The sequence below is a fragment of the Chaetodon auriga genome, chromosome 3, assembly GCF_051107435.1.
Source record: "Chaetodon auriga isolate fChaAug3 chromosome 3, fChaAug3.hap1, whole genome shotgun sequence".
NCBI classification, from domain to species: Eukaryota; Metazoa; Chordata; class Actinopteri; order Chaetodontiformes; family Chaetodontidae; genus Chaetodon; species Chaetodon auriga.
The window spans coordinates 13496949-13521085 of NC_135076.1; the positions used below are offsets into that span (position 1 = coordinate 13496949).

General features: G+C 39.9%; 2 protein-coding genes across 2 annotated transcripts; one reads left to right on the forward strand and one right to left on the reverse strand.

Moving 5' to 3' along the window:
• The first annotated feature begins 9336 nt into the window (after positions 1–9336).
• gamt (guanidinoacetate N-methyltransferase) lies at positions 9337–12991 on the forward strand. The gene is made up of 6 exons (XM_076726816.1): positions 9337–9759; positions 11105–11250; positions 11380–11443; positions 11835–11902; positions 12175–12285; positions 12773–12991. Exons 1-6 carry the CDS (start codon positions 9582–9584, stop codon positions 12911–12913), a joined length of 708 nt encoding a protein of 235 aa, XP_076582931.1. The 5' UTR covers positions 9337–9581; the 3' UTR covers positions 12914–12991.
• Positions 12992–15507: 2516 nt separating this feature from the next.
• ndufs7 (NADH:ubiquinone oxidoreductase core subunit S7) lies at positions 15508–20999 on the reverse strand. The gene is made up of 8 exons (XM_076726957.1): positions 20944–20999; positions 19983–20019; positions 19223–19294; positions 19007–19127; positions 17972–18151; positions 17557–17603; positions 17073–17161; positions 15508–16049 (listed from the first exon to the last, which is right to left on the reverse strand). Exons 1-8 carry the CDS (start codon positions 20957–20959, stop codon positions 15952–15954), a joined length of 660 nt encoding a protein of 219 aa, XP_076583072.1. The 5' UTR covers positions 20960–20999; the 3' UTR covers positions 15508–15951.
• Positions 21000–24137: the final 3138 nt, after the last annotated feature.

Sequence of the window (24137 nt, forward strand, 5' to 3'; positions counted from 1 at the left end):
CTTTTTGGTTCAAACTGTTCTGCGCAATGACGACGCTGCAGGGGGGCAGCGGCCTTTAAAGGAACATTACAACCAACCAGTCCGCACTCAGGCTGCTGACTGATTCTATCTGTCCCAGGGGGAAGCTAAATGCCTTAAACCCCAAGGTCTTTTTATTTCATATTTAGTTCGTTAAGCGTTCATATCAGGAAATTGCTTTTACCAGGAAACACAGCTAACAACAATAAATGATAGTGAATGAAAACATTTAAACAACAGGAAATCAACAAAGGCAGACAGAATACAAGGGCTTCTAAAGGGTTGCCTGGTTAGTAGGTTCATAGTGGGGTAAAAGTAAAATTAATGTATTCACCAAAATTAAAAGTTTTCCTCCTTGTGGAAGCATTCTGTCTATAGGTCAAAGGTGTTATGTTATGTTATATGTTATGTTATTTTAGTCCTATATTTAAACAGTAAGTCTAACTGAAAACAAGATGTGTTTCAAAAGAGATCTGCGTACAAGAAAAAAATACATACAGTACAAAAACATTAACAAATACAATTCAACCACAAAGTCTGAACATGAGGTAAGGCTTAAGTTAAAAATGATACACCCAATACCAATATTTCAAAACTGAAAGTTTGGCCAGTGGCCTGCAAGAAAGGTCCTAATGAGCATCCCAGCTAATAGCAAAGGCTGTCCTCTTATATTTGCATACATGTACACAACAAATTTCATGCAAATCCATCCATTACTTTGCCGTTGCTGAAAACAGCACCAAGAAGATCGCACAGCATCCTCTCCTTGAGCTGAGCTGATAACTCACCACACAAGTGAAGTCACAAGCAGTGAACAGTGACATTTAAATCATGAAATGCAAATCTAAGTGACAGAGGTGACACATAATGTAGTGTGATTAAATAACACCTTTCAGGCACAATACCCATTAATTTCCTTTTAAACACAGACTGTGATGACATGAGTCTGAGTGTTCGGCACGATACAAAGTGTGGAACTGTGAACAAGCCACAGATGCACAATAACGTCCATGAATGGAGAGCCAAACAACTTCCAGGTACTAAATTCATTTCCAGATGCAGATAACACGTCTGAAGAATTACAGTACGTGGAGAAAGTGACTATGTGTCAGTTGGACACTATGAAGACTCGTCTTCGCCATCACATTTTCACTTAGTGTCACATTTCTACATTACTGTAAAAGAAATGAGGCAAATACCCCCAGTGGAAAGTGACATCATTCATTTACTCAAGTCCTGCATTTTCTGAGGCATTTGGACTTTACTTGAGTATTTTCATTTTGTTCTATTATACACTTTTTGACATTTCAGAGACATTTCATATTATGCTTTTTATTCCACTGCATTTATCTCACAGCTGTCGTTACTTGTTACTTTTCACAAAGCATACGATCAGTTCATAAATTATGACATATTGGTATAAATGAAACTATCCAAAAGTATATAAAGTAGTTAAGATTAGCTCCACCACAACCAACTGGAACTAATGATTTCAGCGGGATCATTAAAGTCTTATCACAAATCAACCTTCTCTTACAAAAATGTACTTAGAACACCAGACTGAGTATAAATATGTATACATAAACGTAAAAGTAAAATTGTGTAGGAAAACTCACATTGTGTTAGAAAAACAGTCTGAGGGAGTGAGGGCAGCCCTCTGCTAAAATTTTTCAGTTTCTGAATAGTTTAACATCCTATCATAGAGCTTTCATTGAATTAACACATCAACACTTCCTGAAGGTTCAACAATACCTGCATTCATGTCACGTCACATTTGGTGAAAAATGTTCTTCCAGATGGGAAAAACCATTCATATCAGCCTCTGCTGGTTCCAAGAAGTAGGACATTTCTCATAGACTCATATGTCATCAATTATGGCAGAGAATCTGCTAAAACTGTTTTCCTTTACTTCTGAGGTCTTTGAGAATCTGATGATGAGAAATCTGTTAATATAAAAAACACCTTGTGTACAAATTGTGAAAACTAGACCATCACATTTGTACACATGCTGTCTTTATCTGTCTACCTGTCTATCTAGCTACAGTGTGTCATTAAAGGCACAGGCAAAGTCACATGTGTAGCTTACTTCATGCAAATAATTGTAGAACAAATTAAGAATAAAAATAGAAGTACACAGGTATCCATTTGGAGTATTCCCCCAGCTTTTAAAGAGCTCCCAGAGGAGACTATAAACGTCAGAATGAGATCCACCCTCTCATCCAGTGTAGTGTCTGAGTCTGAAGGATGTTCTTGCTTGCCTTTATCTCTTTAATGTCATTCTTGGAGGACAAAATGAGGTCACACATCAGTATGTCAAGATTTATAACAGACTCTCCTCTGGGACCGGAGTCCATCAAAACAGGGTTTTTTTTTTCTTTTCAAATTACAAAGTATGTCGGGAAAACGGCTTGATCACGTTTCTCAGAGGAGACTGGCTCGCCTGAAAAGTCCTATATTGTCAAAACAGGGCAGGATGTCCTCTGGATTGTCAGTAACTAGTCCCTGTTTTAGTGGGTTTTTAACTCTGGTGATGTTAGACTGGTTGTCGAGTTATAATCATCAATCAATAATCAGAACTGTCAAATTATATTCAGCTATATTAACACTGCAGATACATTGTAAGAGATCGATATTAAACATACATGATGTCATTTCATGGGTAGGTCCCATGTAAAACATATGCACAAAGACAGAGCAGCACTAAACAAACTAGTCAAACAAGACAAATACAAATTTACACACAGCAGTGCATCACACAAAAGCTACCATGTCAGCAGCAGGTGTGTGTGTGAGACAAATCAAAAGCAAGGATATTTGTACACAAAGCAAAGCCAATAAAATGCAGAGTCAGTGGTTGCAGAGTTCAGACCTTTGTATTTGCTTTTAAAGCCACTAATACTGCAACTTTTTGTGAAAAGGGAGCCAGTTCAGATATTTTCACCACAGATGCAGTGTTTGCTAATCAGTGGGGCAGATTTTATAAATACAATCTGATGTGGATAAGTGCTACGTACAGTTCAATTCAGCCCCCACAGTAGCATATTCAACCTACAGGCAGTGCCACAGTCTGTAGGGAAAGGCTGTCATAAAATTAATTCTTGCATCATCCATCTGAGACAACTATCCTAAAACCACAGTCACTGCAATAGTCATAAAGTATTCCCCAAGCTTAAGCGCCATTGGCTTTGACAAAGAAAAGAAAACAGCACCCTCTTCCTGTTGTGTGCTGCACAGCAGTCCAGCAGATTTCCCTCCAAATCCCAAGCCAATGGTGCCATATATCCACTGCAGGAATATACCAACATGAGAACCAGTAAAATATATATTTGACACCACAAACATGGTTCAAACTGTGTCCACCATCCTGCATTTGACAGCAGTTTGCCACATGTCTGCTTAGCTTTAGTATAACGAGGAGAACAGGGGTTATTACAGCATTTATAGAGTCACCACAGGGACACGATACTGACACACCACCATAAAAGATGGTCAGTTCAACCAAACACACACACACGAAAGCAATTTCTCACTGGTGGAATCAAGCATGCAGACAGGTTTTTATGTTTACAGGCTTTGAATATCCATCTCTGAGATTTATGCCACCATCCTAACAGAGTGGAGGCAAATAGCATTTTGTTTGTAGTTACCACAGCAACATCTCCTTTAAAAATATTATATCCCAGTTACTCTTCATGATCATTTACAGAACACAAGCTTCATAGTTTTCACTGAGGTGGAAATCTTGAGAAAATATACATATATGTGCTGTGACAAAATGTTGCGTACACTAATATAATAAGATTAGATTTAAACTTTAAATGTATAGTAGCCAGCAGAGATTAACAAGATAATGTGTTTTCAGACTTAAAGGACCAATTCAGTTCAGTTTCATTAGTGTGTAATCGCCTGAAAATAAGAACCACTGTGTTTTTGTTACCGTAGAATGAGTTCTTTATATCTACAGAGGGAGAGGGTCCTCTTCTACAGTGTCTGCAACGATGCACCACCATGTTTCTACAGTAGCCCAGAAGGGACAAACAAAACACCAGTTCTAAAGAGAGCTTTTTGTGTTTCTCATGTTTTTATCGGCCACTGTAGTGAGGGGTTATTTAGTTGGTTGCATTCTGCCACTTCACCACTAGATGTCACGAAACCCAACACACTGGTCCTTTAATGTTTTATATCTTACATTGTAAAATCAATATATTGATTGATATACTGTTAAATGGGTACTGAAGTAAGAGAAGGCTGTTTTGCTGTAAGAATACTACAAAATGCTGACTTAACTTTTACACATACTGCTGTAAATACTCAGTATTTGAAAGGTCTTTCCTAGTGGATATGTTGAAATTTACTCAGGGTATAGATTTGACAATCTGTAATCTCTTCAATACTTCATGTGGTTCAAATATTTACTTCAAAGTCCACATGACTTACACAGCAGTGTACAATAATCATGACCTGGATCTTGTTCAACAATCTCAATCTCGATTGAGTTGTGGTCAGATATAAACTGAAATCTGAACAATGATGCACTGTTAAATTGATTGATTTATTCCTTTTTCACTGCAGTAGCACATAGTGTGACATCGTGTAATCCCCTCAAACTGCTCATTTAGTCAGGCGGACAGTTTCTCTCTCTTTCCCCACTGGACAGGAGCAGGAGTGTACCTGGTATTCAAATGGGATTTGCAAATGATATTCTGAGTGTTTGTTTCACCCTGTTTGGAGAATAATGGCTGAGGCTTACTTCAAGGAATAAAAATCAGAGGGTTTAAATTGTTGACTGAGTGCACTTATCTGCATTTACTCCATTTTTGTAAATTGTATAACAGATCATTTTGATTTTATTAAGTTTGGTGGATTTGCTGCAATCATCACAGCCTGTTTGACACACTTTCTTTGTGCTGCCAAGTGGGAGATACCAGAGTGAAAGTTATCACACATATCTTGTAGTAAGTACCACTAGGGGGCTGCTGTCCATGGTTTCTAACAATGTTGGAAAACCATATTTTCATAAAAAAATCTAAAACATAAATGTATTATAATGTATAATATATGATATAATGAATAACAATGTATCATAGAGCTGATGGACAGCTAAACTCAATATATAAATAACATTAGATCTCAATCAAAAAAATACATTATAACTGTACACAAAAAGGCATAAACCCATACCTACAATGACAACATACTGGTCCAGAACACATGGATATTTTTCTTTATCAAAGACTTACATGACCTAACCCTTCAGCACAGTTTTCTGTAAGTACTTATCCATGGTCAGTATATTACATACAGTAGTAGGTAGTACAGCATTCCCCTGGTTTAGAGAAGCAGGAGTGTAAATAATCAATATCAGTTGAAGTGTACATTATATTTACAATATTTTCACCACTTTACCTTGCCATCAACTGAAGCCATTAAATCCATCTATTGTCTCTTGAAAGCCACCAGATTCCTTTAACAAAAACAGTAATTTTACCTTGTAAGACACGGGAGTTGCTGGTACTGCTGCTTGATCGATTACTTTATTTGTATTATTGTGTGACTTTGGTGTTTTAGATGGTTAGTTCATATTCATTGAAGTCCCACAGTAACACTAACTAACCAACCATTTGAGGCAGCTGCACACCAGCAAGTCCCATGTTAAAAATTTTTGTTTTTGTCAAGGGAGTCTGGTTTGGACCGTGCCTTTAGAGAGAGTGATATGGCTAAAATATGTCTTGCTATTGCCCCCGTCCTCAGCAGAACATTACCTGTTTTTTCCTGCTGCCTCTCCAAACTGGGGGCCAACAGCCATCTCCCGGAGGTAACACACTGACTATGGATATATATCTCACACAACGGTACTTGAAAAACAAAAAAAAAAAAAAAAAAAAAAAAAAAAAAGAACTAACCCTTTATGGATTTATCTGTAAATGATAACCATCTCATTTTGGGCCCAAAGTCATACTATATTCTAGAAGATTCACATTTTTGTTTCTTTAATGTACATGCTCCTGTAGGTGAAATCTGGTGGAATGTGAATTGGAAAACACAAACGAACTCTGAACTGACTGATAATGGAAAGAGGGATTATCTGGCTGACCTGTGGAGGACCTCCTCTGCCCTTTGATTCTGATTAGTGGACGTTACGTGTCGTGCGAGCAGCCACATAGAGGAATGCTGAAGACAGCAGCAGCATGTTGTGTGGGATGAGGAAACCTGTGATGAAACAGGTCATGTAATAAATTAACTAGTCTAACAATGAGGTAAACGTGTGAGTCCAAGAAAGAGGTGATGATGTTGTCTGTGCCCTATGCTAATGTTCAAACATTTTAGAAGGATACTCTATAAAAGAGGACACTATATATGCTGTTGGAATATTATAATATAATTACAGTGAAATTAATGAGATAAGGGATGAGATTTCAATCATGGAAGGTTTAGAAGTTAGTGAGCGGTCTTTCAGGGTGCTTTCAATGAGTTCTTCAAGTGGTTGCTGGGGTTAAGGAGTAAATAAACCATTAAATACCAATAAAACATGTGGCTTTGAGGAATGCTAATCGACAGTAGAGAAGGAAACAACAGCAAAGGCATGCTCATCTTTAGGCGTTCCTGTAGACCTTGAACCAGTTAATAATCCCTGCATTGAGGACCTGAGTGTCTTTGCAGTGGTGTGAAGGGTAAGTAACTGTGTAACGTGAACTGTATAAAGTCCTGTTATGCATTGATAGAACTGGTATCCTTGAAAATACCGTAATTGAAATCATTGGAAATGATCCCAGTTAGGTTTCACTCTCATCTCGTCAAGTAGTTCTGCAATTCAATAGCAACATTTAGCGAAGTGGGACATTTCCTGGAGCTAAATCTCATCAAAAGGCTTCTGGTGGGCTTTTTGGGGCCTGTGACATGACAGCGTTTGAGAACTGCAAAAAACCTTTTATTGTTTCCCATGTCAGAGTGCTGTGGTTGCTGCACGAATGTGAGCTTCTGCGGAAATAAGTATTATTCAAAGGCAGTGCAAGTGAAGAGCCTCATGTAAGAGTGGTAGGTGGATGAAAACCTGCGATTTGATGAGGACCCTCACTGAGGAGCCGGTCCCACTCAGCTTCACCTAATGGGACTGAAGTGGATGATGGGTAACCAGGGCAGAGGGGCTGTGAAGATGATCAGATGATCCATTTTTGACTGTCGTTCTGTCTCATTGTGCATTGAGTCATATCACGCACGGGAAAAGGCTAAGTGACATTGAAAAACAGAGAAATTAGGGCAGAGCGGGACCCTGTCTCAGGTCCCTTTCTGTTTTCAACAGAATATTTGACACCCTAAATGAAAATGATCTTAATGTTATTCCCACAGCAAACAGTGTCTCTGTATTCCTTTGGGAACTGAGGCCTACACTAACAATTCCTCACTATTGATTAATCTACGCATTATTTTCTAGATTTCTCGATTAGTTATTTAGTTGGATCGATAATGTCTCGGCAATAAGAGTACTGTATTATCTGCAGTGTCAATGGTAGTAAGTAGCAAAACTACAGTGACCTTAACATGCACATTTTGCACAATAATAACTTTATATCAGGACTGTCATATCCCTGCAGGAGCTTAAGTTTGCACATCACCATCCAAATACAAATGTAGGAGGAATACTACACATGCATCAGCTGAGTTTGCAAACAGAGGAGGATCAATTATTTTTTTGCACAGAAGCTGAAGGAGTGTCAGCCAAAACAGCTGTGGGCTTGAAACAGGTGCCTTTACAAATCTGAACTGAACACTATGTCAAATCATTTAGGGCTGTAATACAAAAACATACTGTCTTCTCTCAGTACAGCTGCTTTTAATGTGTCTAATAAAATCTTTTTTTATGTTACATATCCATTTGATCAAGCTGCACAAGGAATGTTACACAATATGAGTAAATGAGCAGGAAAAAACTAAGAGCATTCACTGTGCTGCTCATTCTGAGCACCACACAAGCCATCCACAGTCTACTCCAAACAGGAAACACCATCTGACACCATCATCCCAACTTCCAGAGCTTTCCAATCAGCCATGGCTGGAAAATGTTGGTTTTCTTGCTTAACGATAGACGAGAAGATTAATATCAATCTTATCTCCGTCTGATTTGAAGTACAGCTAGGCGACAGCAGACTTAGCATAAACACTGGAAACAGGGGGAAGCAACCAGCCTGGTTCTGTCAAAAGGTAACAAAATCTATTATCAGCACCTCTAAAGCTCATTAGTTATTAACACATTAAATATCGTTTGTCTAATTTGTACAAAACCTCAGTTTAAAAACAAGTTTTGCAGGTTGTCTTGGACAGACTTCAGCTGCGTCAGCATATTTAAGAAAAAACAGAAAAAAAAAAAAAAGGGAATATTGAATTTGCCCCTTTTGCTGCCGTTATGAAGGACTTACTGTTGCATGCAGCATGCACACATTTGGGAAGGAGCCCTTCATTAACACAATAGGCCTTGAACTTTGACCTTCTTGCTCACATCCAACGCAGTCCATAATGCAAAATTTGAAGTAAAAAGAAAAAGTATGCAATTTGGAACAGGTGCCAAGACTTTGTACTAACCCTGCTCTTGGCGGCTCAGTTGATGTGACGCGTCTCCCGCTGTGCAGAGGATTGTGGGTCAGAACAGCCAGAAAATCATACCAGACTGTGTACTGCAAAATGTGACCAGATGCAGTAGGACATCCAGGTATTTTTGTCACGCTGCATTTGACATCCTATATATCGGGGCATACTAAATCTTTTTCTAGCATGTTAAATAGTATGGTAGTGTTGGCAATGGAATGCAGACAGTGACTTCCTGGAGCTTCAGGCAACCTCACAATGACAGCAGTGCTCTAGGAAATCACTGGTGTCCTCATGCCCCACAGTGATTACTCCATACAGCCAAACGTTAGGCGCTATGGACATTGCAAATGCAGGTTATAAACTTGAATTGATCCAAATTGACCCCAAATATATAGTTATATAATGTAGATTATAATATATAATACACATCATATAATATTACAATGATATAATTAAAAATACAACATAACTAAGTATATAAAAAAGTATTTACAGTAGTTCCAAAAAAGATTTGTGCAGTTGTAGATAATAAATAATGTAAACAATAGAAAGTGTGAACAAACAAAGAGTATATCTGCATTTTGTGATCTCAGAGGGGCTTCACTTCAGGCTTTGCTGATCATACTGGAGAAGGAGGGAGGGAAAGTTTAACAAACTACACTGAACACTGTGCAAGGAAGAACTACAACATCCACATTCAAAGAAACGACACGTATTTCTTCACACCCACCATCCAAGGAAAGTGAGCTAGTGTTTTGCCGCAGAGTGACTCCTCTTGTCTGTAGAGGATCTTGGACACCACAGTTCCTCCTCTGGGAATGGGGGTTGACCTGTCGTGAAACTCCCGCGGTGTCAGCACTTCTTAGCTCCATAAAAGCTGCCGGCTCCTGTCTTTCACCCTCTTCTGTGTGGAGACACAGACTGCCAAACCGTTCACCAGAACCAAACAACAACCACCGCCTCCTCTACACCAACACAACATGACTTCCGCCGCCCAGCCCATTTTCTCAAAGGGAGAGGACTGCAAACCCTCCTGGCATGACGCCTCTGCCGGCTACAATGAAAGCGACACACACCTGGAGATCATGGGCAAGCCCGTGATGGAGCGCTGGGAAACCCCGTACATGCACTCTCTGTCCACCGTTGCAGCCTCAAAAGGTAAAAGCGGCAGTTGGAGCAAATTCAGGTTCCATTATCGGACACGGTAATCTTTTGATGGTTGTGTCCGACTAAGGAGTCTGGGAGCCGCTTATTGACTGCCCCCAAACAGCAGTTTTTAATGCCACTGAGTTTCATAAACTATTGTAAATAATTTTATTACTGGTTACTAGATCATTTAAATTATAGTTGCTGTCAGGTGAATATAACATCAATACACAAAAATACATTTCTCCAGTCAGCTGTATTCAATCAGCACTGCACTGAAGTGAGTGCACAGTTTGCCTTAAAACATGGAGTGAGGTGTGAAAAGATTGTTTAAAAAGGGATGGGGGCATTACATATATATATGTTTGTGTATATACATTTACTTAAAAAAAAACCAGCAATATGTGAGATAATGTGTTTTTATACACATTTTAGCCTTTTCCTTTGTTTTTGGTAAATGACCTGGAGGACACGTGTGAGAGCGTGAGCAGCATGGTGCTCAGTGCTCTGTGAATACTACAGCAGCTGTTACTCTACTCATGGGGACGGGCCAGGAAGTCTGCAGGGGGAAACAGCTCATCTGCTCTTAGCTTCATGTGAAAATAGACTGATCCACACACCCTCGCAGACATGTGGGAAGGGGACAAGTATGCGCACTGAAACTGTCTACACTACACTGCACAGATGCACATTCTCTTGTACTTGAAACAGCTTCATTTGGGTTTCTGGACAGAGAAAGAGCATTTTCTTACAATGGTGTTGATGTTGTCCACTAGTCTGCATTGTTTTTGCATGTATTATTCTGGACAGCCACAACATGTTGTTTTGGACAATTGTCCTTTTTAACTTTAAATGAGATTTAAAAATGGATTCTTTGTGTTTTTGCCTGCTATTACATGCACATCAATTTTGAATGCAAACATTTTATTTTGCACAAAGACGATGTAAAAATGTCCTTTTCTCATGGGAAATGTCATATGTTTTTTTCCCCCTGAGTGTCTCTGTAGACTCGTTGTTCCTTATCTGAATGAATTTCAGCTTCATGTTTGTAGAGCATACAAAAATGAATGAAATTAAAATGTGAATATTACTCTGAGCTGCTGATTAAAGGCCTAGTAAATCATTCTGAAAGGGTCAAGCAACATCAAATAGCCTTTACTTCTCATCTATTTAAAGACTGAAAGCCTTTGGCCTTTCTGTCCACGACATGTTACAACCAGCTGACTTTCCCTCCACACCCAACACACAGTCTATGGTCTTGCTAGTTGTCACTGTGTTGCTGAGCCTCAACAGCCAGCTTCACTAAACCCAAATATTTTGGAAAGGAAATGTTTTGTTGCTTTGTGTTGTCTGGTAGGTGGCCGGGTTCTGGAGATTGGTTTCGGCATGGCCATCGCCGCCACTAAGCTCGAGTCTCTCCCCATCGAGGAGCACTGGATCATCGAGTGCAATGACGGCGTCTTCGCCAGACTGGAGAACTGGGCCAAGTCTCAGCCACATAAGGTCAGTCGAACCGAGTGATGCACCAGTAAGCCAATATTGGTTTATCACAGATGAGCTTGCTTGGGACCTGGAGGTGTAGTTTACTGTTATGGATGCAGATGAGTGAAGATGGTGTTCATGTTGCTGCAGATCGTCCCTCTGAAGGGCCTTTGGGAGAACGTTGTTCCCACCCTGCCAGACAACCACTTTGATGGTAAGAAATCAAATGGGGGGAACTTTGGTCACATGGAGATGTTCAGTTTTGCTTGATGATGAGTTTACAGTTTGACATGTTTTAGAGAAAAACAGAGCAGACAGTTGGTACAAATACGTAACCTGTTTAACTCTTTACCTTTAATCAAAATCTGTCGAGTGGAGTATCAGTTATCACATCAGGGTAAAAAACATCCCTGCACCCCTGTTTAGCCACTCACTTTAAGTCATTCATGCTTCATTGTCCAGTCAAGGGTCTTTGGAGAGAGAGAGGAGACTTTGTCCCATCTCACGACTCGATGGATAAAACTTTAAGAAGTGATAAAAACACCTGCAGAAAACTGAATGATTTAAATACTGTGCACACTGCTAACACTGTGTACCTCTCCCAGGTATCCTGTATGACACATACCCACTGTCAGAGGAAACATGGCACACTCACCAGTTTGACTTCATTAAGGTAGGTAGTTACAATCCACACAACACTGCAGCAAGTAAGCCAGTATGTCCAGAAAAGATTAAAACTCTGCATGAGGATAATCTCTGAATACTTGGAATAGTTTCCATGAACAGTGGATTAAAGATACTGACTAATAGTAAACAGTAGTAATGACCTTAGTGTAAAGACAATGGCAGAAATCATACATCGTGCTTCATTTGGTGCATATGCTGCAGCCTGTCTTTGTTCTTTAGGTCGTGTCCTGACTGTAAATGGCTTGTCTTTGTGTGCAGGGTCACGCTTACAGGATGCTGAAGCCCGGCGGCGTCCTCACCTACTGCAACCTGACCTCCTGGGGCGAGCTGCTCAAGACCAAATACAATGACATTGAGAAGATGTTCGAGGTATGTCTTAGTCACGTCCTCTGCCTATGCAAAAGAAAATTTGGAAGAGTAAGATCACTGCGTGGAGGGAGCTTCAGGGGAAACGAGAGGTGGTGTAGCGTTCACGACGGTGCAAAATGTCCTGAACATTTTACGTGTCCCAATTTCACACTACATTCAGAACTAACTGATAATATGTACCACTACTACATATTTTAAATGAAGGAAATGGGTTTCTCTTGACCCTGAGACTGCCATTAGTTTGATTTCAGTGAGGGTTTAAGTGTTATGTTTTTCAGCAAATAGAGTATCTTGCAATTTATTTAGCATAAGAACGCTCAAGTTACTGAATACTGCTGACTATCCCTGTAGCACAGCACCGTGAGCTGAGGGCAACCTGACGTAGTCCCTGCGATAACGTCAAGGTTCACGATAAACAGGCTAAAGGGAGCCGATAAAGCCTTGAACCGCCTCACACTGACCACCTCTGTCTGTTAATGATTTTTAGGAGACCCAGGTGCCTCACCTGCTCCAAGCCGGCTTCAAGAAGGAGAACATTAGCACCACCACTATGGACATTGAACCACCCAGCGAATGCAAATACTACTCCTTCAAAAAGATGATCACTCCCACCATCGTCAAGGAGTAAAGTCCGAAGACACTGCTTTTTTTTTTTTTTTTTCATTGTGTGCCATATTTCAATAAATTCAAATCCAAGTCCAAACTCATTTTACAAGGTGTTCATATTGATTATATGTTTATTTAATGGTTGGAGGTTGAAGTTGAATCTTCAGTCTTCAGCGTCTCTCTGTCAGCAGACTGTGCTGCGTCAGTCCACTGATACATGTTATTCTTCACAGCAGTAAATATGTGAGACAACAGCAGACTGAAACCACATGAAGTCACCACAAATGCATTTACACCCCACTGAGCTTCCTTCCTGGCACTCATATCCCAGTTTTAGATCAAGCACTAGATGTTTCACTGCCTGTTTAAAAGTTTGTCATGAATTCAGAGCGTGGTCTAACATTCAGACTTCTTCTCCACTCCAGGTTCACTGGTAACAGGTGATAGTATCATGATTGGGTATGAAAGGGGCATCCTGGAAAGGCTCAGTCGTTCACAAGCGAGGATGGAGCGAGGTTCACCACTTTGTGAACACATGACTGTATAAATATTACTACATGGGCTCAGGAGCACTTCGTAAAGCAGTCGTAGATAAAAACAGTGTGTTTTGTTTTAATTGATATTTTACACAGCATCCCAACCTTTCTGGAATCAGGGTTGTATTTCTGTGGGAATTTGTCCACAAAAGGCCAAATCAATGCAAATTGCTCAGTAGCATGTATGTCAGGAGGAAACAGTAGTTTTTATAAATAACAGGCATGAATGTTAAAGGGAAATCATGTTTGAAAAGTCCTAAATCTGAGCAGGTTAACCAACAAAGGTCTTTAATTTTACTAATTGTAGGATACACCAGTAAAGTGAGAATTAGACTAATTACAATTTGCATTATTGCATAATACATGTAGTGTATAATGCAGTGTTTAATATTCATCTCTCTTCATTAAAACAATACGTTGGCAGTTAAACAGTCCACTGAGATGGACACAGAGTAAAGGAAACAGTATGTTTTCATTTATGGTCAGAGACAACCATGTATGTTATCTGAACACGTGGGAATAAGTTAGCACCTGGCGAGGACACATTAATCATTAGATGGATGGATGATGCAACACCAGGCTGCAGTCAGGTGGGAAACTACAGCAGCTGGCAGATCTCAGATCTGAATCAGGAGGACATGACTCATATTTCAAGTCAACACTCTCATACAGAGAAATATGAAGAGGCAAAAACAGATTTTACTGCTCAGAGGGCAAGAAGTTACTGAAATAATTCACCATTTTTCTCCTTCTCTGAGGATTAATCTGAGCATCGGTCACATAAAATAGAGGATGTGAAGATGCCTCCAGGTGTTTGAGAACAGAACAATTGATAGATTAAAACACAAATTACCACCTGATTAATTGATAATGAAACAGCAGTAAGCCACCAACATGTATAAAAATAGCTTGACACTCGACAGTAGTTCCACGTACACAGTAACCTGTAGGGGTCAGGCACATTACTGATATTGCAATACATTGTCTGTGGTATAAGATCTCTTGAGATATATGAGCACCAATATTTTGATATGTTTTGTTGTGATAACGTTGATAATGTGCTTTATTGCTGCTAAAGATGGTTTTAGCATATCACAAACATACTGGAAAACATAAAACGGAGGCTATACTGTTTGGATTTTTGTGTTTCTGGTGTACCACTATCTTAGCTGATCAGTTATCAGAATATATCAATACAGGAAATTGTAGTGAAGAAAAGCCAAAGACATGTTTGAGGTCAAATAGAGTGACATGTGACACCATCATATAGTTTGTCACCAGAGAGCACTTACACATTTTGCTGAGATCTTTATTCAAAAGTCGTGTTTCTATGTTAAATATCAGCTTTTTTTTAAACTCTAAAATATCACTCAATGACACTGAAACCTCTTCAAATTACAGTAAATACAGTGTATGCATGATTCTCCTCATCCTGCTGCCTTTTTAATGTGTAAAGGAATCCGCTCTCCATCTCCAGTAACTGAGTAAAAGATGCAGTTTAAAAACATAACTTAAAGCATCAATCTTTAACCAGTATACATAAGAACTGTTAACATGACAATGTTTCACTGGAGTCTTTGAGCTACTGCACCGCCATCACAGCACAAAAACACAGCTATCCACAGCAAATGATAGGCAAGAAGGACTTAAGTGTCTCACTCAAGAACCCTTCAACAGCACAGAGGACTGTACCCATGATTCTGTTATTCCACACTGAGGATGCAGAAAAGCAGCGCTGCGCTCTCGCTCTGCATACATAATCAGAGCAGCTGGTTTACAGTTCAAGCTGAATATACAAAATACTGCTTTTGTTTCGAGGACAAAAAACAATTTTCACACAGCTTTGCTAACAATCCGCATTTGACTTGTTCACTCAGTGGGATTGCATAGTGTTTTTGCGCACAATAATTCATTATTAAGTAACAATTAACACTCCACAAAAATGCGTTCTGTCTCTAACACACAGACACACTGGACACTGAGCAGTGAAGGTCAGAGCAGGTGATCACAGGAGCCACCTAGTGGCTTAAATTTGGCTTCAGCGGTCACATTGGAAAGAATGACACACCACAGGTTGAAATCATGTATTTTCATGTGAGCCCAGTTTATTCAAAATACTATAGAGTAAGATAATATAGGATGACGCTCTTATCTTACGATCAAGACCAGGTGAGAGTTTGATGCTGAAAAGGAGTAACACATAATGCATATGGCTACATGAGTAAAGATGACATCATTTAAAACTGTGGTTTAAACTCTAACACAAGCACAAACTTTGTAGGTAACAAGTTTACGTGTGTTTCCTATTACAGAGAGTCTCGAGACATCATGACTGAATTAAAGGAGCAGAAAAACTGAACTGAGTGAGCGCTGCTGAGTTTGCTTGAAAACAAGCCGCAGTGCACTGTGAGTAAATTACAACAAGCACTTTACTGAGTTCCTGCAGCTCTACATGGAGGAGGAGCAGTGCTCCAAATGAAGCCTGAAATACAACATTTACATCACACACACACATATAACACATTCACTTCCGATACCAGATCCTCATCTTCTTCTCACGCTTGATTTTCTTCTGCAGCTGTAAAGTGCCGTAGAGGAGAGCCTCTGCAGTGGGAGGACAACCTGAGGACAGGATAGAAATAACTGAACAAAACTGTACATTGTTTGGTAAAGATTTCAATTCAGCACTCTGGCAGCACACAGGCTCAGTCTGACTGAGGAACAGCATCTGTTCATTAATTCTCTGATAATTTATTTATATATTTGGCTGCTAATGTCGCACACTGATCCTATCAGTCTGCAAGACAGTGATAAATACTGACTGGAATTAACTACGTACATTATGCAGTATGAAGGCTGCTGACACTGACAACACCACCACACAGTCATAATGCACTTTCACTATTTATTACAATAAAACATGTACGACCAGCACTACTAATAGTACCAGTATTTGTTAATAATTTAAGTATTCAGTCATAGATCTACTACTGCTACGTTACAGCTACTACCAAGAATAACACAATGAATAGTACTGAAAGTTCTAAACTACTACTGTTCATTGTACAACTACTTCATTCCTACATGTAATCATTAATTGTGCACCGCAACTAAAGTGAATTTTTGCACTGGAATTACATAGCCAAAAGTATGTGAACACCCCAACGTTACACTCTGATAGGACTGTTAAGCATCTTTTTCTATAACTATGGACTGTAATTGTGAGGCAGCTGGATTTGTTAGATCAAGAGATCAGGCCACGCGAAATCCATGTTCCCAGGCTTCAAGTTACATGTTTGTGGCCAAACCACAGTTGTTTTGGACCAATCAGCATCCAATAAGGAACCAGTGGTAGCTACGAACGGACTTGGCTTCATGCACAGGATAATTGCCGTGTTGAAACACGAAAGAGTCTTACCCAAACTGTTGCCACAATGTTGGAAGCACATTTTTGTCTAAAATATCATTGTTTGATTTCTCTGATGGGAAATAAAGGACCAATAACCCCAAGGGTGTCCACATACATTTGGTCACAAAGTGTTCGTACGAAACTGACCAAAATTTAATGTACAGTATTTCTCATTGCCATTTTTATGGAATTTGTAGATATCACATGTATCATATACACTGTAAAGTAAAGTTTACCTGGAACATAAATGTCCACTGGGACGATTCGGTCACAACCTCTGACGACAGCGTAGGAGTAGTGGTAGTAGCCTCCTCCATTAGCACAGCTGGAAGAGGAAAATTACCAGGACACTTTTATAAAATAAGACACTTAATGTAAAGGTTAGACTCTAAACCCCAAACCCATAGAGTAGAAATTAGACAACTATAAAAGTGCAAAAACATTCTACTTGAAGCACAGCATGACCGCAATAAAAAAACACAATGACTGGATGAGACCTTCAAATGCGACCGTGTGAGATATTTTCATGTTAATATTTGTGGCTAGGAAGATTACGCTTGCCGCCATAGAGTGGAAAGAACATTGGACAAAAGCAGGAATAAACAAACTCACATTAAAGCTCAACATTCAGAAGCACAGTAAATATTAGTATCGGATCAGTTGTGGACACTTTACGGACACACACGCTGATAATGTAAATCTCCTCAGGGGTTAGCTTACCTTCCCATGGAAATGACGTATCTGGGCTCGGGCATCTGGTCGTACACCTGTTGAGAAGAAGACAGTTCAGTCACTCTTATATAATATCTGACTAAGAGTTAATCTGTCCTTTCAGATGGAGGAAGGCTTCATGCCAGTCTACCAATCCACCGACAGGCTGATCATAATCCAGCCAGCATTTAAACAGCTATACTGTTCTCAGCGCTCACATCTTGCAGAGAGAGAAGTCTGAGACAGAGAGCACTCGCATCCAACAATGTCTATGAGCAGTGCATCATACATTTCACAAACCTGAATCAAACTCAAGTCAGTGGTTTGGAGTGTTGTTCAGAGCATCATTAGTTGAATTACTCTTAACTGTGAGCTGCTGATGGTATCACAGCTGCTGTTACATCCCACCCTTCTCCTCCCTCACCTTCCGCAGAGCTGGAGCCATCTTATTGGTCAGTGTTCCTGCCACTATCATGACATCAGACTGTCGGGGACTTGCTCTAAACACCACTCCGAAGCGGTCCATGTCATAACGAGGCGCCGCCATGTGCATCATCTCCACCGCGCAGCACGCCAGGCCAAAGGTCATGGGCCACAGAGAGCTCTGAGGGCACAGCAGAGCAGCAGGAAGTCAAGAAAACACCAACAGAGCAGACACACAAACACTTTCTTCAAGGCATTGTTCAGGCCCAGCACGGAGTTCATGTAGACTAGAGATGCAGCAATACATTTGTGGACAAATGGACAAAAAAACTTCTAAAAAGGTCACAACCCAGCAGGAGATAACAGTTTAATCAAGCTCATGAGGGTCAAGTTCTGTTTGTTAAGGACAGCAACATCATGGTTTGCAATGTGGTTCAGGAAATACCACATAACCTCCTATCAGTCAGTGATAGTGCATTAGGCATGTTGCCAAGATTTTTCACATTGCTATATTACTTGTGCTGTGTTTGCATCAGCAGCCAAAGAAATTCAGGCAACAACTCGCTGGCTTAAAAACTGCTGCGAAAAGCTGCAACTGTCAGACCTCTGGTACAGCTGGCACATGCTGTTCAGTGGTATTCAACTCAATATGACTCATATTTGCCTTTGTAATTATCGCCTTTATTGCTGGTGTGAATACCAAACTGCACCAGCAATCCATTTAAATAAGAAATCTTTTTTCTATAAATTCTGGTGAATAAAATAGAGCCAACTGAGCCGTTAGAAGGTTCAGATACATCGCAAGCTCAGAAAGATGAGCCTTCATGTAAATAAGATGGAACAGTGGCAATTGAAGTTACGTCACACATCTCTAGACATGAGGCTTTATGTCCAATTACGTGACCTGAGATCAAACAGTCTCATTCTCAGTTGGACAAACAAGGATATAACATAAATGAGAAAACACTGCAGACCTTGATCAATCCAGTCCACATATGTGGGTGTTAACACAGCCAATATCCTCTCCTCGACTCACCCTGCGTGCCCAGTTAACCAAGTCATCCAGCTTAGTAATGACATACTCCCCCTTGCTGGTGGCTACAGATGCTGGTTTGGCTGCTGCCACTGCCGTGCTCTTCTCTCTGACTGGAAGCACACTGCAGCAGAAGGATGGAGGGGATCTTTAACATGTGCAGAGTGTTTACTGAGTGTCTGTTCTTCATTTACACCAGAGGATTTTTGGTAAACTCACGTCGTGGTGGTATTCTCGCTTTTTGCGCTGCTGTGCAGACTCTTCTGTTGAACAGCAAACACTGAAATGGACCTGGTGGATGGAGAGCAGGTCAGAGGGAGAAACAGCAGTGACAACAAAAAATGTCTGTGTATGAATATTTTAATCATAACATATGCGTATGTTAAAACTGTTGACTCCACAAGAGGGCAATGCTGTAATATTACAGCGTGAAGTTTAATCATTTCAAGACATTGTGTGCGATGGACAGATGGGCAGATTTTATTGTGGGATATGATGATTTTGTCTGAGCTTCCTAAACTTGATGACGCTTTAAAGGATTAACTTGACGGTGCCTCTGAATAGCATACAGGCTGAGAGCTGCTGCTGCTGCTGCCAAAAGCAAGATGGCACAGCCTGTCGAGCACTGTAAATGTTTGAGCACTTGCTTTTGAGTGAGGATTGTTTCATCTCACTATTCTCTTCAATGTGGCTTAATCTGACCTCAAAAGTAACAGAGAAATTGACCAAAGTTGACTAAATAAAAACTATGTAGGTTGGAAGTTATCATGGATATTTCACCCTGCATTTACTGCCTACTGAAGTTTATTTCAGTTAGCTTGACTTTTACAATAGCCGAGTAACAAATGTGTTTATGTGGGTACTAAAGACCAACTCTACATCTCTACATCTCTCAAGAGTATAATACTGAAGCAGCTGTCAGACCAGCTCAGCAGAGCTGCAGTAACTTTGGAAACATGAGACGATTAGAGGGTTTTACCTTGTTGAAAAGCAGCCAAAAACGGACAGGCGAGGCGCTGCAAAAAACAAGCATTTAAAAAAACTTGAGAAATGTTGTGATAGTAGTGATATATTGTGTGTATTTCACATGTTTCAACAGCTGTATTGTCCAATCACTGACCGCGGGGTGATAAAAATCGTAAGGCATTTTGCTAACAGGCAGCATAGATAACTTTGTGATGTACTCAGAAATTCGACTTCATGTCAAACCCAAAGTCTGGATATTGTAGCCTCATTTAGAGCAAATTGTTCTGCTCTCATCTTAATCTAAATATTTACAACTGAATGCCACGCAAGGCGCCTCCATCTACGTTGTCCTGAACAGTACAGACAAATGATGTGTCGACTTTATTTTAAGTAAGTGCCGCTTGGTGCATTTAATGCATGCCGAATTAAAGAATGGCCCGTAGCAATTTGGAAAACCCTTAAATGATACTTTACACGACACAGTGTTTGCAAATGCAGGTGACAACCCAAAAATGACAGGATTTTCAATGGGGGTTTGGTTTGATATTCTTATCGATGACGGGTCACACGCAATGGGGAAAAAAGAAGATGTCTGTTGTAGTAGTAACTTCAACACAAACTGCGGATTTAAACAACTCACTAAAACAACAAACTGCTTGGATAGTTTGAAGATGACATAATATGTCGTTATGCATATTAGCTGTTGTTAGCTTGCGCTTTGACTGCTACTGGGATTGCGGCTGAAGCTCACATAAGCGTTACTTAGCTAACCCGGTTAGCCTCTATGCTAACGCAGACACAGCAAGGTCAGTGTGCGCATTCACTAAAAGTTAGATATCCGAAGACCAACGCAGTCAAACCACACGGTAGTGCACGTTCATGTGCTAAATTCTGTAAATACGGTGATAAACGTAGGTGTGAAAACACAGCGATGTGTTTTAAACGTGTATCATTTTAGTCAAAACATCACTTACCAACCAACGCCGCCATCTTTGAGATTCTGGTTACGTCAGACTGCTTCCCGTGCCTGTGTTAGCTCGTGCTGCAGAGGGCGCTGCTGTAAAGTTGACAACCAGTTTATATGAGTTAAAGAAGGTCAAAGTGTTGTTTCTTTGCTCACAATGTAGAGGTTTTACTGGATTATAAGGTTAAATCGGGTAATATAGAGGTCATATTTGTGGCATTTCACGTAAAATTTCCGCAAGACCTGGGTAAATCAGAGTAAGGAGGGTTACTGGGACACATATCTAGGTTATTGAATGTGAGGTAATCCACACAATAAAAAGATTGTTCAGACAAAGTAAAACTGCATGTAAGCAGGGCCCGTTTGAGAAATACTGAGGTCAAAGTTCAAATCCCCCCAATGCACTAATCGCATTGTTTTTTTTCACATTTATCTGATTTATTCAGTGAACCATTTCCAAATCTGACCCCCCAACATTAACATCTAAAGGGGTTTCTAAGCCTTTCCACACAACCAGGAATACAGTCCTGAATCCTGCATTTTTGTGTCATTTTAAAGTAGTCACATTTGGATATACAGTGACCCCAACCCCCCTAAGAAACTTTGACTAGCAAACAAAAACAGGTCTGTAAAATGTTCTTAATGTAGTGGCCACTTTTGGACACTTACAAATTAATTTAAATGTTAAATTATACTTCATGTAAAGGTTCTGTGCAGGTTTAAATGCTTTTAAAAAAATGTCTTCACAAGATCATGCATGCACATGTGGGGGTAAACACTGAGGACATGTTGCCACTGACATACACTGATAACTAGTACTGTGTATAATATTTATCTTATGGTATATTGTAAGTTGTCTCGATATATTGTATGTAGTTGTCTCGATACATTGTATGTTATAGTCATTATTATAGCTGTTTAGCTCCCCCCAGTGGGGTGAGGAGTGGAGTTCTGTTTTTTTTTTTTTTTTTTTTTTTTTTTTTTTCCACAGATAGATGTTTAAAAACTTCTCTATGCTGACTGTAAAACTGAAGTGAGCGGTGCACACAGCCAGGCGCTATTTTCATGGAGCTCATGTTGATATGTGTCTGTGCAGAGACGCAGAAGCAGAAAGTGGTGGAACTATTGGCAGCTGGAGATCAGGATTTATGACTTTAAAGATAAAACGGCCTCTTTTATGTGGTAATATATTTTAAAGCCCTTATCAACCCCATCTTCATGGGTTCCACCCAAAACACAATATTTGAGCATATAATTGACTAACTTAAAAAAAAACACAGGAATAACACTCACATCCATAAAACTCCAGCATGAAAACACATCATATATTTTTCAGATGTTTTATTCCCTCGCAGAGCAATCTGTGTGAAATCTTCATCCTCTGCATGATCACAGCTTTGGAGAGCATGTCTGGAGCAGAACACACAAGTCATGATTCTGTGCGTTCACTTCAGAGGCCCGAACTTGAGTTTGTCTGTCTCATCAGACTGGAGCAGCAGCCTGGTTGTACAGGTTGAGCTGCATTCATGCTGTGCGTTGTCATAACAAACACATTTATTCAATGATACATATCATTGCCAAAATACACCTCATGTCAGTTAGAGCTTGTATGATTTATAGACCCTCAATGTGAAAATAAAACCATCTACCTGTAATGACTGTGGTTGTATTTTGTGGTGCTATTAAGTTGTGCATTTGATTTCCAGTAAGTGACTGAAAGTTAAACTGAATTTGTTAGGCTGCAGTCATGTTTCTTTGTCTGGTTTTTGTCTTTCCCCAGCATGTGAACACATAGCAGCAAACACCATTGGAGCTCTTGAGCAAGGCACTGAACAAGTGGAGCTGCTCCCTGGCTGATGGCAGCAGACTGCAGTTCTACTGCTGATGAATGTCTTTCCGTAGATTGAAAAGCATAAGTCCTAAAGCTCGTGACTTTGTGGCAAAACAACATCACAGGCTTGGAGCAGAGCAGCCTGGCACTGCAGTTCATGGACTATCAATTAACCAGACAATTATTTTTTGATGAATCATTTAGTCTATAGCAGCAGTCTCGAGCTCAAATTAGCTGTGGGCCACTGGTCTGGTTGAACACTCGGTTGAAAAATAAACCTCAAATAGGATCAAATACTCCGGAACATCTACTAATTGGACCTTTTTTTTTTTCTTTTTTTTTTTTTTTCTTTTTTTTTTTTTAAATATGACCTGTACAGCAGCAGCTTGGCTCACTCTTCTCCATCATACCTGTCAAAGTGCTCTCCTGCGTGTAATGCATGTCTGAAGAAAGGCCGGCTTTTCCTTGAAGATGAGACAGGACGCAGCCACCTCTCTTTAAATGCAGCACAGGTCAACCTTTAAGATTAAGATACATGTTGGTGCGAAGACGGCTGTATCAAAACACAGCTTAGTCCTAGAACTGTCCTCTTCATGGACTGTCTCCATGTATTTTTTGCACTGTTACATTTTGATGCTGTTTTCTCTGCCGTTTGCACCTCTGAACATATGAATTTGATTTGAATGCTGCTAGCTGAGTATTTATGTCACTGTAACAAGCTGCGCATTTAGGCACAGCTTTCTTGTTAAATTTGAAAAAACAAAACCTCTCAAAACACTATTCATACCCAGATTTTGCAATCTAGAAAATTAGGAAATTATTAAAACAAAGAGAAATACCCCTTAGAGAAAGACAGAGAAAAAATAAAAATGGAGAAAATTTAATTACATGAATTTGTGGGTAAGATTTAACAGTAAATTGTAACCATGAAGGGAGGCCTTATGAGATTGTCTTATGATCCCCAGGTAGCTAGTTTTAAACTCTGGTGCACAAAATGTCAAATATGATGACACTGCACTTGTTACCTGACCACATATAAAGACAGACAAGGCTGAACTCTTGCACACTGTCAGCATTGAGTTCATCAGAGACAAAACGTGTCAGTCATGGACTTTCTTCAGGGACCGACTGTGTGAAGGAATTAAACCCTTAAACCCAAGTAAATCTTAAGCATCTGAGGCTTAAAAATGTTTATTCTGACATGATAAATACCTTGAGTCCAATGAATTGCCTTTAATTAAAGTAATTTGGATAGCTCTTTAATCTCCTGACTGACTGAGTGGTCAAAAGCCATCTTTAGCATCCTGTTTTTGTTTTGGCCTCATTTTGCGCCACAAACCGAGCGAGCACCATCAGCAGCAGCGAGGATGCCA

Coding starts and splice junctions, on each gene's coding strand:
- gamt (XM_076726816.1), top strand. CDS start 9,582: ATGACTTCCGCCGCCCAGCCCATTTTCTCAAAGGGAGAGGACTGCAAA. Junction 9,760..11,104: donor CACCGTTGCAGCCTCAAAAG/GTAAAAGCGGCA, acceptor GTTGTCTGGTAG/GTGGCCGGGTTCTGGAGATT. Junction 11,251..11,379: donor CCAAGTCTCAGCCACATAAG/GTCAGTCGAACC, acceptor ATGTTGCTGCAG/ATCGTCCCTCTGAAGGGCCT.
- ndufs7 (XM_076726957.1), bottom strand. Junction 17,162..17,556: donor TACGTCATTTCCATGGGAAG/GTAAGCTAACCC, acceptor TTCCTCTTCCAG/CTGTGCTAATGGAGGAGGCT. Junction 16,050..17,072: donor AGTGGACATTTATGTTCCAG/GTAAACTTTACT, acceptor TCCTGTCCTCAG/GTTGTCCTCCCACTGCAGAG.